The sequence below is a fragment of the Trichosurus vulpecula genome, chromosome 4 (genome assembly GCF_011100635.1).
Source record: "Trichosurus vulpecula isolate mTriVul1 chromosome 4, mTriVul1.pri, whole genome shotgun sequence".
NCBI lineage: Eukaryota > Metazoa > Chordata > Mammalia > Diprotodontia > Phalangeridae > Trichosurus > Trichosurus vulpecula.
Window position 1 is genome coordinate 161157858 of NC_050576.1, and position 14373 is coordinate 161172230.

General features: G+C 42.0%; 1 protein-coding gene across 1 annotated transcript in view; it reads left to right on the forward strand.

The window, feature by feature from the left end:
• The window catches only part of CCT3 (chaperonin containing TCP1 subunit 3), an 18086-nt gene extending 4092 nt beyond the window's left edge, over nt 1-13994 (forward strand). The window contains exons 6-14 of the mRNA XM_036753819.1: nt 772-889; nt 6705-6891; nt 8877-9026; nt 9790-9922; nt 10082-10163; nt 11507-11687; nt 12553-12798; nt 13118-13249; nt 13645-13994. Of these exons, the coding sequence (XP_036609714.1) occupies nt 772-889; nt 6705-6891; nt 8877-9026; nt 9790-9922; nt 10082-10163; nt 11507-11687; nt 12553-12798; nt 13118-13249; nt 13645-13749 (1334 nt within the window). The 3' untranslated portion in view covers nt 13750-13994. The remainder of the gene's footprint in view (nt 1-771; nt 890-6704; nt 6892-8876; nt 9027-9789; nt 9923-10081; nt 10164-11506; nt 11688-12552; nt 12799-13117; nt 13250-13644) is intronic.
• Nucleotides 13995-14373: the final 379 nt, after the last annotated feature.

Here is a 14373-nt window from a genome sequence, read left to right on the forward strand (position 1 = left end):
TGTGTGTTTGTTATAAGAGTTTTGTTTTTCTTTTTTTCACTGGGGAAGGAGAAACTTGCACAGAGAACATAAAGGCTTGTTAATTGGAAAAACTATTAAAAGAACAGCTCAGTCAAAAATTGAATAAAAGCGTACTTTATGTAGGGACTACATGATTTTAAGGGGAATCTTTTTAAAATTATGAATACATGGAGTCAAAATGTTAAAAGTTGATCTACTTTAGAGTATTGTCAAGCATATCCCAAAAAAGTGTATTCCCCCCTGAGTTACTATATCACGTGTAATGCTGGCTAAGACTATAGTCTTTGTTGAATTGGATGGGAATTTGCTAGGGAGTCATCGAGTCTAATTGCATTTTTACCCTATGTTCAGTACTTTTACATTTATATCAAGACCAGTTCTGAGCTTTAAGGAAAACTTGAGTGGGCCATTAATTCTGTAAAAGTTTAGGTAGGGTTTCGTGAGTTTATCAAAATATAACTAAAAATAGGAAGAAATGGCTGAAAATACATCAGGGAAAGCCGCTCTTAGATGTCAAACAGAAATTTCTGTCGTTGTCAGATAAACCTAGGACATAGCTCACCTGGGGACTATGAGAAAGATGTAGACTCCTATGCGGGTGGTTTTGATTCCAGGTGACCTCAAGAGAACACTGGTAGTCTCAAAAGCAATCTCATCTTTGACAAGATAAAGTCGGTTATTTTTCATCTTGATGACCAATATATTGATGGCTAAGTTGGCTCTAGTGTATATGTTTCTTCTTTCCTTTAGCTGGAGAGATGCTGTCGGTGGCTGAGCATTTCCTAGAGCAACAGATGCACCCTACGGTAGTGATTAGTGCCTACCGAAAGGCATTGGATGATATGATCAGCACGCTTAAGAAAATCAGGTATTGGGGGAAAGGGGCAATGCTCTATGATGAATGGGGAAGGTTAAACTGAACCCATTATGTGATAAGATGATAAAAATTGGTAGAGAGGAAAGTATTACACACTCATTTGCTCTTTTCCCTGTCTCCTCAGTTATGGAGAGGGGTTATAGGAAGGAATAAAGAAGGTTTAGGAAATAAGTGATTTGTAGTCTGGACAGGAAGGAATGAAAAGGGATGAGATCATTGAGAATTCTGGAAAACTGTTCAAACAGAGTAGTGGTCAGTTATTTTCTTTTAGATGTAAGTTGAGAGCATGTCATACCTAAGTCATCCACAAGAACTTAACTGTCATTTAACATATTTAAGCTAAGTGGGTAATGGACAGTTTAACCATCTGATTAAGGATGGTGGTAAGTCTGCTGTTCTTTGCACTGGTCAGACTACACCTGGACTATCAAGATGGTGACAGATTTGAGAACCGTGTGATACGAAGAATATTTTTAAAAGCATGGACCGTTAAGGCCTGGGAAAGAGAAAATGGGAGGGATATAAATATCTTTGGATATTTTAGCAGGCAGGATTAGACTTATTCTGTGTGGCTCTAATGTACAAAACTTGACTAATGAATGGAACTTAAAGGGAGACAAATTTATACTTAGGCTAAGGAAAGACTTTATTGTGGGGACAATAAATCCCATGTAAACATTTAAGGCAGAGCCTGGGTGAGCATGTGTCAGGGGTATTGGAAAAGGAAGAGAACCTTTGTGTTAGGTAGAGAATTGATCTAAAGAAAGGTCCAAGGCCTCTTTTAGCCCCTTTTATTGTATAACTCCAGATGGCCTCTGCTCTCGTTGAATTTGCATTTTGTTGGAAGAAGCAAAACTAATGCAAAATAGATACTTCAACAGATCCGTGATCTGATTGATGTTTTTTAAGCTAGTTTTCATGTGCAAGTCATTGGTGATATGTTACAGGCTTCTGATATCGGTTGTGTCATTTTTTCATGGCTCTCTGAATTTGCTGCAATTTTGGTCCTCCTGAAATTGCAGAGTTCCATGATTTTCAACCACATAGCATTAACAGAAGAGTACTCATACTGAAAAGTTAGACTTTTGTGACAAGGAGAAACTTAGTGTTACTGAAAGTATTTCTCTTAATCAGTTCTGAGCCTAGCTTACCTTTTTTAGTGCCTTTCTGAATGTATGTGCTTATGGCCTGAAACAGGCTGCCCATCCATCTGGATGCTATAACGTAGGCTAGGCCTTCTTAAACTTTTTCCAGTTGTGACTCATTCGGCACTTAAATAGTTTAAGGAGCAATGAACTATAGGGAGTGTATGTTGTTCCTCCAGTTTTTTCTGTTGACTAGGCCAATATCTTTTGAGTGAGCTTGAAACTCCTTGTGAAGGTCCAGTAGTGTTCCTGGGCTCAGTGTCATCCACAAGTGGGACCATCTGTAGACTTATTCTATCCATAGGAAATTCCTCTACTTTTTTTTAACTTGGAGAGGGACATTCTCCATGATGATGGCAAATGCCTTTGCTGGTTACATGGCTCCCATCGACTGTATATCTGTTCAGGGAGTAACTACTTACCTTCAACTCAGGTGCAGGGTGATAGATATTTCTGCCAGAACAGCTCTTAAAAAACCACACTGACGCACATGTGCGCATATGTTGAGAGAAAGCATGAGTATTAGAGCTCATACGTGATCCTTAAAGCATATATTGACTTGTTCTTCATGGAATTTCTCTTCATCCTCTACAAAAAGATACTGATGTATAAACTGCAATAGTTCCTGTTTATCATGAGTGCTTCAAGGTGACATGTATCTCTGATGTGGCCTCTTCCGTGGCATTTTGTATGATCTTAACATGCATTGGAGGTACTACATTTGAGGAGAACCTGTAAGGTTTCATTTTGAGTGTATCAAATGTTTTTTTGTGGTGCCTCAACAAAAGTCCTCTCTTAATGCCTTATCATCATAGAGAGAAGACCTAGAGGCTCAAACTCCATGCTAGCAGAATGGAAGTTCTGCCAGGTCCTATGGCCTCTGCTCTCAGATCAGCCTGGCCATGGGTGAAATAGGTTCCTCAGTAGAAGACCATCTGCTGGCTAGTGGGGGAGTGGGAGGCAGGAATGAAGCAACATATGATCCACATCTCATAGCATACAGTCTGTTTCTTCTAGTCACTATTGATGATTGCAGAAAAGTTAAAAGTGGAATGGAAGATGTTAATAATAATCCACTTTTTACACCATCTACAAACATTCATTTAACTGCTGGCACTCAACCTGTAATCTTTGTTTAATGATCAGAGTGAATGGTTCCTGGAGGCATTTATAGCTATATTGACATTTTTTGCTATAAATAAAACCTGGATACATTAAGTTGAGCTTATACTACAAAAGTTTGTTCTGCTTGGCTGCATGTTTGTTATGAAGCTTTTGTATTTTTAATAAGTGAGAGGAGGGTTTTTTTTTTTGGTTTGTTTTTCGATTTAAAAAGGTAGCTAAATGAAAGGATGACTCAGAGAAGTAAGCAAAAGATTTGGTTTCATCATACATAACAAATCATTTCATGAGATACTTAGTCAAATAAAATGCTATTAATTCACTTTTATATAGTATTTAAGGCTTATAGTTTGCTTGTAGCAATTTTTGTGATGTAGATAGTATTATCCCCACACAGCTTTAGAAGTGTTAAGGGATCTTAGAGATCCTCTAGGCCCAGGGTGAGGAACCTGCGGCCTCAAGGCCACATGTGGTCTTTTAGGTCCTTGGCTGTGCAGCCTTTTGACGGAGTCCAAGTTTTGCAGAACAAATCCTTTTATTAAGGGGATTTGTTCTTTGAAGTTTGGATTCAGTCAGAGGGCTGCACTTGAAGACCTAGAGGGCCACATGTGGCCTGAAGGCCGCAAGTTCTCTACCCCTGATCTAGACCAACTTTCTTCATTGTAAAGATGGATAAACTTGAGTCCCCCAGAAATCACAGGTTTTAGAGCTTGCAGAAATATTATAGAGAATTTCTTCCAACTCTCATAGATGAGTAAGTGAGGCCCAGGAAAAGTTAAGCAGTTCCTAAGTTATGTAAACCCAGAAAGTGAAGCAGCAGTCCGTATGAGAGTCGAGATTTAGACCTGTGATGCCTGCCAAGAAGACCAGCTCTCTTCAGACCGTACCACAAGCATATGATAATGATTCTCACTATAATGAGGTGCTCAAATTGTTTACTGTAGGTGGTCACAAAAAACCCTTACTGCCTCCATGTTATTTCAAGGGTCAAATGCAAGCTCCTCTGGCATCTAAAGAGGTTCGTAATCTCTCTCTCTCTCCCTCTCTCCTTCTTTCCCCCTCTCCCCCTCCCTCCCTCCCTCCCACTTTCCTACTCTCCTTCTCTCCTTGGCTACTCTTCCAGCCTTGTATGTTTTGCTTTTGCCCACCCTCTTCAGTTCAGCCAGGCTAGCTTTCTTGCTGTTTCATCTGTCTGCATGCCCCATACCTGATTTGTCTTCTCCTCCCGTACTTTGGCCTCAATGGAATCCCTAGTTTTCTTCATAGGTCAGTTTAAAGACCGCCCTCCATGAGGCCTTTCCTGATCTTCCCACCACATCCTAGCCTCCAGCTGCTTGTACTTTGCCTTTATTTTGTATAGACTTAATTAAGATGTGCATGCCACCTTCTCCTATAAAACGTAAGTTCCTTAATAACAGGTTCTATTTCACTTGTGTCTTAATAGCTCCATCACCTAGCACAATGCTTGGCACATAGCATAAGCTCTTAATGAACTCTTGTAAATTGATTGACTGAAAAAACAGCATTGAAAGTTGGCTCGAGAGATGTGAAGACTCTGTGGAGTGTAGGGCTTGAACTTAGCCTTGAAGATTGAGTAAAAATGTAGTTAATTGAAGCATAGGGAGAGTAAATACAGTATAAATTATATGTTAAAAGCCATTTGGAAGGGCAGCTAGGTGGCGCAGTGAGTAGAGCACGAGCCCTAGAATCAGAAGGACCTGAGTTCAAATGTGGCCTCAGACACTTGACGTACTTTTATTAACTGTGACCTTGGGCAAGTCACTTAACCCCAATTGCCCTGCCTTCCCCCAACAAAAACAAAACAAAAAAACAAAAACCATTTGGAATGTGTAGGCATGCTATATAGATATAGCCTGCAATTTCCTTGATACAGGAAACTCCTAGTTAAAGAAACTACCTCCACCAGTGAAGGCCAGAAATGGATCAGGTGTTAGACCTGGTGTCACTGTATGACCCTGGGTTAATCCTCTTTCCTCCTCAGTTTCCTCATCTGTAAAGGAGATTAATAAGAGTACCTACTTCCCAGCATTGTGAGACTTAAATAAGATTATAGGTAAAAAACGTTTAACATAGTGCCTGGCATATACTAGGTGCATAAACACTTTGCAAAATTTAAAGCACTGTATAATAAATACTAGCTATCACCATGCTGTCTCTAGGTTTATGCAAAATAAATGCAAAGTAGTTGAATACAAGATAATTTGGAAGGAAACCAGGGTTTGGGGGGTCAGAGCTCAGGAGAGGGTTCATTGTAGAAGGTGGTGCTTGAGCTGGATCTTGAAGAAAAATGGAGATGTTTTTGATGCGAAGATGAGCAAGGAGTACATTCTAGACACGGGGGCATGCAGACAGATGAAACAGCAAGAAAGCTAGCCTGGCTGAACTGAAGAGGGTGGGCAAAAGCAAAACATATAAGGCTGGAAGAGCAGCCAAGGAGAGGAGAGTGAGAGAGATTACGAACCTCTAGGTGCCAGAGGAGCTTCCATTTGACCCTTGAAATAACATGGAGGCAGTAAGGGTTTTTTGTGACCACCTACAGTAAACAATTTGAGCACCTCATTATAGTGAGAATCATTATCATATGCTTGTGGTACAGCCTGAAGAGAGCTGGTCATCTTGGCAGGCATCACAGGTCTAAACAGAGATGAGACCAGTGTAGCTGGGTTACAGAGTACCAGGCGGAGGACTGATAGTGAGACTGAAAAGATAGGTTGGTGGGCCAGGTTTGTAAATGGCTTTAAAAACAGACAAGTTGATATCTTATCCTACAGGCACTAGGGTGATAATGGGAGCGGAATGGTCAGTTCATCACTTAAGGGAAAATCATTGTGGCAACTGTGTAAGATGCATAAGAGGGGAGAGGCTTGAGGCATATCAACTAGGAAGCCATTGCAATAAAGTGGTCAAGAGCTGATTTAGGGCTTGAACTCCAATGGTTTCTGTGTGAGTAGACAGGAGGGGTGGGATTGCAGGAGATGATGAGGTAATAGAAATCACAAAATTTGGCAACTGATTATAGATGGATGGATTGAGACAATGAAGAGTTCACTGTCACTGTGAACCTAGGAGACTAGAAGAAGGGTGACTGCTTCATCAGAAATAGGGAAGTTTGGAAGAAGGAAAGATTTGTTCTGTTGGTATACACATCAAGTTTGAAAGGCCTAGAGGATATCCAATTTGAAATGTCCAACAGGCAATTGTACTTTAGGACTGAAAATCAGAGGAGAAACTGGGGCTAGATATATAAGATAGATGTGTGTGTATGTCATCTACATAGAGATGATAATGAAGCCCAGGGAGCTGATGAGGGAGAAGGTAGAGTTATAGACAAGGATATAGAAAGATGGACGCGTCCACTTCTAGTAGTTCTTGCAGTCACTTAGTTCTAAGGAAATAGGATCCCTCTCTTAGCTCGTTATTTTAGTCTTTTGACACCTATGCTGCAAACAAATAACTTTCCTTATAAATATCCTCCAAACTGCCACATGAACATGCGTTTCTTTCCTCCTCTTCCCCAGTATCCCCGTTGATATCAACAGCCGTGATACAATGATGAATATCATTGACAGTGCCATTCGCACTAAGGTGATCAGCCGCTGGTCCTCTCTGGCTTGCACCATAGCCCTCGATGCTGTGAAGATGGTACAGTTTGAGGAGAATGGCCGGAAAGAGATTGACATTAAGAAATATGCAAAAGTGGAAAAGGTAACATCTTCAGTGCACTTTTAGCCATCCCTCTTAGAAGTGTAGATCCAGGCCAGATAGGCAATTTAGATTGTCCCATATGTGAATTATGGGCCTGATAAGGAGTATTTTCTATGCCTGGAGTTATACCCAGTACAAGTCTTAGCAAGAAGGTCACAGATTTGTTTGTAGATAAACTAGTTGCCCAGGAGTAAAGGGAAGGCAAAACTGGAACTCAGAACTTTTGGCATCCTTACGTGCATATAATTCAACTATCACGTACATCATAGGGTCCTTGGTTTCTATTGTGCTTTTAGTTGAAAAACCACAAAGTTGGGCTCAGAATAAAGATTTTTAAAGGGTAAAATTTTTACCCTTGTATTAGCTACAGAGTAACAATATTAACACCTTGTCCTTATAATTTAAGCTCCAGAAATCCTAAACTTATTCTAGATACCAATCTCCTTGTTTTCACGGGGGTCAGACTTAGGGTAGTGCCTCGTGGCCAGCAGGGGGAGCCCAGAGCCCTTGTGGCCTTATTTGCTAAGATCATAGGCTTAGAGTGGGAAGGAGTATCTGTTTCAGCAGTTCTCAAATTCTTAGGTCTCTGACCACCTGTACTTTCTTTAAGATTGAGGCTCTTCCCCCTGGGCCCCTCCCCTACTTTTTGTTTGTACATTTACATTTATTAGGGTTTATCATATTTGAAATGAAAACACCTTGGTGTTGCCATGAAAATAGTTTTGACCTCAAAGACCACACTTTGAGAGCTGCTCATCTCATTCACACCCCTCATTTTATAGATGAGAAAGTTGAGGCTGAGGAAGGTAAAGTCACTGACCTGGGGTGATGTCCCTAATAATTAGCCAGAATGAATTATGTGTGCATTTCCAAGTAGGTAGTGCACTGTACCGCTTCCCTTCAATATGGAACCCCCCTGGGTGGCAGGCTTTGCAGTAGATCAGGGCTGTCCAACCTTAGGTTTTTGTCGAAACAATAAACAATATGTTTTGATTTGCCATTTTAGTAAGAGCTCTGTGGTAGCTTGGCTTCCCTTACTAAAGCATTTATGTAAATTTTTATGCTTGTAGGTGGGGCTGCATTTTGGACAGCCTTGCCATAGATAAAGGGTCTTAGAATAGCTTCAGATAAATTTAGTGCTTTTTCCACACACAATATCAGAGCTGAACAGGACCTCAGAGAAGGCATAGTCTAATCCTTTCATTTCATAAATGGGGAAACTGGTGTAGAGGAAAAAGTGACTTGCCCACTTTATTTGACTCCCAGCTTATGGGGTTCCCCATGGCTTTGTGGACCCAGTTGCTCATCTTTGGACAAATGTGGTTTCAGGAGAGCCTGGAACTTCTGAGGAGATCTCAGTGAAATCAGAACAGATTTAACTACGGTAGGAGAATGAAACCCTACCTGTCCTATCAAAAAGGGGAGTCAGGGGATGCCCAGATTCTATTTCTCCTAAAAACTAGAGCTGCCAGTTACTCAGAGCCCCTGTTACCAGCTAATACATTCACACAACAAGTGAGAGGGACTGAAGAGAAAATGAACCATACTCAAGATCTGGAAGTCTTGTAAGAGCATCTCTTCTTGGCCCCTTTCCCCTTTATTCCCTTCAGAGAGCAAAGTAGTAGGATTTCAGGAATCTAGGGGAAACATTCCCAGTACTACTTTAAGAAAAAAAAATTATTATATGCCATTCTGTGACAAATCAATGAAAATTGCTTGACCTCTGTCAGTGCCACCTTTGACACCCAGAGTCATAGCCTATGATTCCCGCATATCTGTTCTCCTCTCCCCACCCCCTTCTCCTAAGGACACTTATAGATAGATGACTGTTTTGTTATTTTTCAAATAAAGGCATAGTAGAAACCATGTACCTTGTGATGGTGGTGTGGTATTTTGAAAGATTGAAAAAAATTATGAGGACAGTTGAAGCATTCCATTTCTTTATCTTGGGTGATATAGATCAAAGCTGTTTTTGTTCTGCACAGATTCCTGGGGGCATCATTGAGGACTCCTGTGTCTTACGTGGAGTTATGATCAACAAGGATGTGACCCATCCACGAATGCGGCGCTACATTAAGAATCCACGAATTGTGTTGCTGGACTCCTCTTTGGAATACAAGAAAGGAGAAAGCCAGGTGAGGTCCATGGTTAAAGCTAATGGGAGAAGGGAAATATATCAGGGTCAAGAAGATGAGGAAACAAGGACCATCTTGGACTTTGGAGGCTGGTCCTGTATAAATTCCACTCTTCATTCACATCCTTTGGGGGCCAGAATAGAGATCCTCTAAGGAAAGATTTTCCATTTGTTGTGTACATTGATCTCTAAGGAGAGGACCATTGCCATGTGGATGTTTTATCAAGCACAGTGGGAAGATCTGTCTTGCCCTCCACTCTCTTAAGAGCCAATTGTGAGGCTCGTCTAAAGCATAACCACACCTACCCTTCACCCATTTCAGCCCAGGACTTCCACATTCTCTACCTCTTCCCAAACCTGTGTTGGTTTTCAACTTTCTGCTTTTATGAACCAGGTGTCAGTCCCTCAGCTGAAAACCTAATGCTCACCAGCAGCTGAAGCAAAGGAATTGAATGGTGCTAAACACCAAAAAACATTTCTGACTCTAAAGAGGACTAGGTGGAGGAGTTTATTGGCTTGGGGGGTGAGCAGGGGGAGGCGGTGGTACCTCGAGGTTATGGGAGTTAGGAAAACGATACATAAGGCTCTGCACTTGAAGGACTACAAGCCCATGCAGCTACTGGATGTTACCTTGTGATCTGGAACAAAACCATATGGAGTTGTCTGGAGGAGAAGAGGTAGGAAAGAATGTAGCAGAGAATGTTGTGCTCCTAGAGAGTCTGACTGGTTAAACAGATTTCTGCCTCCATTCCTCATTTTTACAGACAGACATTGAGATAACTCGAGAGGAAGATTTCACTCGGATCCTGCAAATGGAAGAAGAATATATTCAGCAGCTTTGTGAGGATATTATTCACCTCAAACCTGATGTGGTTATCACAGAAAAGGGCATTTCAGGTAAGCTGGTTTCATTCACTTTCAGAGTATGGGGAGGTGGGGGGGAATGTCTCTCCTCACTGAGACATAACATTAAAATGGTCTTGTTAGAGGAGAAGCCGGGATTTGAGCCCAGGAACATTGACTTCAACTTGATGTATCTACAATTCTATTTTGTAGATTTAGCTCAGCACTACCTCATGCGGGCCAACATCACAGCTATCCGCAGAGTCCGGAAGACAGACAACAACCGAATTGCCAGGTGAGTGAGTGCCAGCAACCTCATCTTCTCTGTCCTCTTAACTCTGATCATGGTTCTAACAGTCTCTGTGATATAGTAGCAAACACCAGTTATCTGAGAAGAAGTTAAATAGAGTCAGTCACCTGTACTTAACAGGGCTTTCTCTGCCCAGCAGCTGTGCACTTGAAGGCAACACCTATCTTACATGTATAACCTAAATTGAATTGCTTGCCTTCTCAAGGAGGGTGGGTGGGGAGGGAAGAAGGGAGAGAATTTGGAACAAAATAAATGTTTTTTAAAAATTGTTTTTTTCATGCAACTGGGAAATAAGCTATACTATCTTGCCCTTCGAGAAAGTAAGGGGAAAAGTGATGGGGGCGGGGGTGGAGTGATAGAAGGGAGGGCAGACTTGGGAAAGAAGCAATCAGAATACATGACATCTTGGGGTGGGGAGGAGGGTAGAGATGGGGAGAAAATTTGTAACTCAATTTTGTGGAAAGGAATGTTGAAAACGAAAAATAAATTAAAAAAAGACAACACCTATCTTAATGCTAGCTTAAGTAAAACATAGAATAGATCTGCCAGAGTTATCAAGTCACACATCACAAAGCTAAATTGAAATGTTTGGAGGTTTTGGTTTTCTGCCACTGCTTTCTTTTCTAGTGCATCTCATTAAGGAGTTGTCTGTAGACAGGCGCTTAAATACACACTTGACTCTTGATGAGCTTGTTTATATGAGTGAGAGGAAAGGGCTGGTTAAAATAAAGATAACCTAGAATTGGTTTTAATTTGATTTTTGTAAAGCAGTCAGACTCAGTATGGTACTTCTGTCACTCATCCCTTCCCCCAATTCCTAACTGGTCGCAGGTTCCTTCCCTCTTACATCGCTATTGCTGGCTCTGGAACCTGAAATGGACAGATTGAGGAGAGGGTAATCACATGTGTATACACGTGTATGTGTCAAGTGCATATTAAACCCCATTAGGATAGAATGGATATAAATTCCTTCGAAAAGTTGCAGTTTTATTGTTTGTACTTTTATCCTTAACAAAAAAAACCAACTTCAAATTCACCATATTTTAGCATCTAATTACAATAAAGAATAATCAGTGTTTTGTGTCCGTTTTATGTTTTGAATACAGCAGGTTTTCTGAGAATGAGATTTATCTGTCAGACCTTATACTAGTTTGTCCACTTGTGTTTTGTGAAAGGAAATGAATTGCTTATTCTTGGCTGGTTGGGGGGTCTTCCAACTGATGCAGAACCAGCTTCACAGCTGTTCCATTTCACCAAATTCCCAGAGTTTGAAACTCCAAAGGGTGAGATGGAGGAGGCATTTCTGAAAACATTGGGTTCCTGTGCAGGGCATGTGGGGCTCGGATTGCTAGCCGACCAGAAGAGCTGAGAGAAGAAGACATCGGGACTGGTGCTGGCTTATTTGAAATCAAGAAGATTGGAGATGAGTACTTCACATTCATCACAGAATGCAAAGACCCCAAGGCCTGCACCATTCTCCTCCGGGGAGCCAGCAAGGAGATCCTGTCGGTGAGCCATCACCCATTCCCTCTGTTCCCTTCCTGTATGCTATAAAACCAAGTGTCCCACTTCAGAGGGGAACAGGAAATAGTGGTGAATGCCTTCACTTTAAATGCATTACTCCCTCCCTTTAGAGTGGATTTCAGTTCTCTGCCCATACCTCTTTTATTTTTCCAGTTCAAGTGATGAAGTAATAGGTAACATTTACATAGTGCTTTAAGGTCTGCAAAGCACTTACAAATATTATCTCTCTTGTTTCTCATACCCATTTAATGAAGGGGGAAACTAAGGCTTGAGGGAGATTAAGTGATTTGCCTAGTCATACAGCTGATAAGCCTCTGAGGCAGGATTTGAACTCAGGCAGGTCTTCTTGACTTCCAAATCTAGGATGACTATTTACCATGCTGCCTAACTGCATGCTCTAGAAACCTTACCACTTTTTTCTTCTAACTTCAGACATTGACGAACTATTCCTCTTGTGAATTTTATATTCAACCTGGGTTGGACCCTAAATAAAAGTTAAATTTGTTTCTAAAGGACTAGTGGGGGATTTATTGGTCTCATTTTCCCCTTCAACAAAATCTGCTTTGGGACTCCCTAAATTGGGTATGAGCTCCCCAAAGATTAGAAAAATTTTTATCCTGAATAATGCCTGGCAGATTTAATTCTAAGGCTATTTGGGAAGGGGGACAACAGAATGGAGTCTGGGAAGGCTCTCATAAGTCTTCTTAATCATGTGGCTTTTGGGCCAAATACTCCATCTAGACCAGTTGCCGTCCCAATTCTCCTCTTAGCATAATCCAGGAGGTCACAGTTGTGTGGACATATACTGGGTCAGCAGGCATCTTACCCCGTTTTTCATTTATTCCCCCAGGAGGTCGAGCGAAACCTCCAGGATGCCATGCAGGTCTGCCGAAACGTTTTTCTCGAACCTCTGCTGGTACCAGGGGGAGGGGCCTCTGAAATGGCCTTGGCTCATGCCCTGACAGAAAAGTCCAAGGCCATGACTGGCATTGAGCAGTGGCCTTACCGGGCTGTGGCCCAGGCCCTAGAGGTCATCCCTCGTACTCTTATCCAGAACTGTGGGGCCAGTACCATACGTCTACTCACTTCTCTTCGGGTAAGTCCCTATGCCTTTCACCCAGTGGAGGAGAGTTGCCTCAGCCTGTATTCCATTTCTCCTGTGCCCTTGGGGCCCAGGTAGTAGTTATCTCTACCCCACATCCTGCTCCCATAAATTCCTTCTCCCTTCAACCTACTCTCATTTTGTCTAAATCTTTATCCTTCTCATTTCCCCTCAAATCCCTGTTAATGTTTAATCAAGTTCTTCTGCCTGATTCTTTAAAATCTTAAAAATACCCCTTTCCACTTCCTATATTCCTGTCCTGACCCAAGAGTTTTCCCCTGAGAGAGAATCTCTTCTCTTGACAACCATACAGGCCAAGCACACCCAAGAGAACTGTGAGACCTGGGGTGTGGATGGTGAGACAGGAGCCTTGGTGGACATGAAGGAGCTGGGCATCTGGGAACCACTTGCTGTGAAGCTGCAGATCTACAAGACTGCAGTAGAGGTGAGGGCACCAGAGTCTGTGCAAAGCTGACCAGGCAGGTCAGAGCTCAAGAGGATTCTCTAAAGCTCTTTCCATTCCCTTCCTTAGCCACAGCAGGAAATTTTAAAAGTAGTCCAGATTTGGAGGATGGAAACCAAAGGAAAATGCCCACAGAAGCTAGTTAGATGTCAGCCTCAAAATCTAGTTTTAAAAAAAAAAAAATCCCAGAACAGCTGGAGAGATTTATGCCTCCCATAAAGGTCTCTTGGGCATAGTTTATAGCATGCAAGCAGAGTCTTATTTCAGATGGTGGGGTGATGCTCGGGGAGGGGAAGGGATCTGGTGGTGTGCTCCTGGAGCAGAGCCACCTCCTTTTCCAGTACTGAGCTCTCTTGGGTCTTGGTTCTCCTCTACAGACGGCCATCCTCCTACTTCGGATTGATGACATTGTCTCAGGCCACAAAAAGAAGGGTGATGATCAGAATCAGTCAGGGGGTCACCCCGATGCTGGGCAGGAGTGAGCTGACAACATGAGCACCGGCTGAGGTGACAGCCCACAGGACCAGCAGGTTTTCTCCATCCTTTTCCCAAGCCAGGCTGCCAGGGCAAACATGGATGTCTTGGTTGGAGATTAGGTTGAGGGTCCTCTCTCAGCCTCTTTCTGCCCCAGTTCAGTTTGCAAAAGGCACTGACATGTGACTCCTATTGTAAGCTTTCCATTTAAGTTTGCTTCCGATGATTAAAATCTCAGTCGTTTGAGACTCCAGTTGTTCTGTATTCTTTTTAGCCTAAGGTAATAACCACTGCCCATAGAGTAGGGGGGTGCTGGGAAACATAATTTGAGAGCAGAATGAGAGTGCCACTGTTATGTTCTTATTTTCCCACAAGACTATAATCTGGTATCACAAGTGTTTCCCCACCAGGGTCATCGGGGAATGATTAAATTGCTGGTGTCACAAAAATTAGGAACCACTGCTTGGACTCAGTACCTCAAGTCAGAAATAAAGAAGCTTGACCAAAACATAGGTGTTCCTTGGCTAGGATTGATTGCTGGATATAATTATTCGTGTTTATTTAACTCTAATGTTTGCAAGTACTTGACACATTCTATTATTTAATATAACTCAGTGAGGTAGGTGCTACAG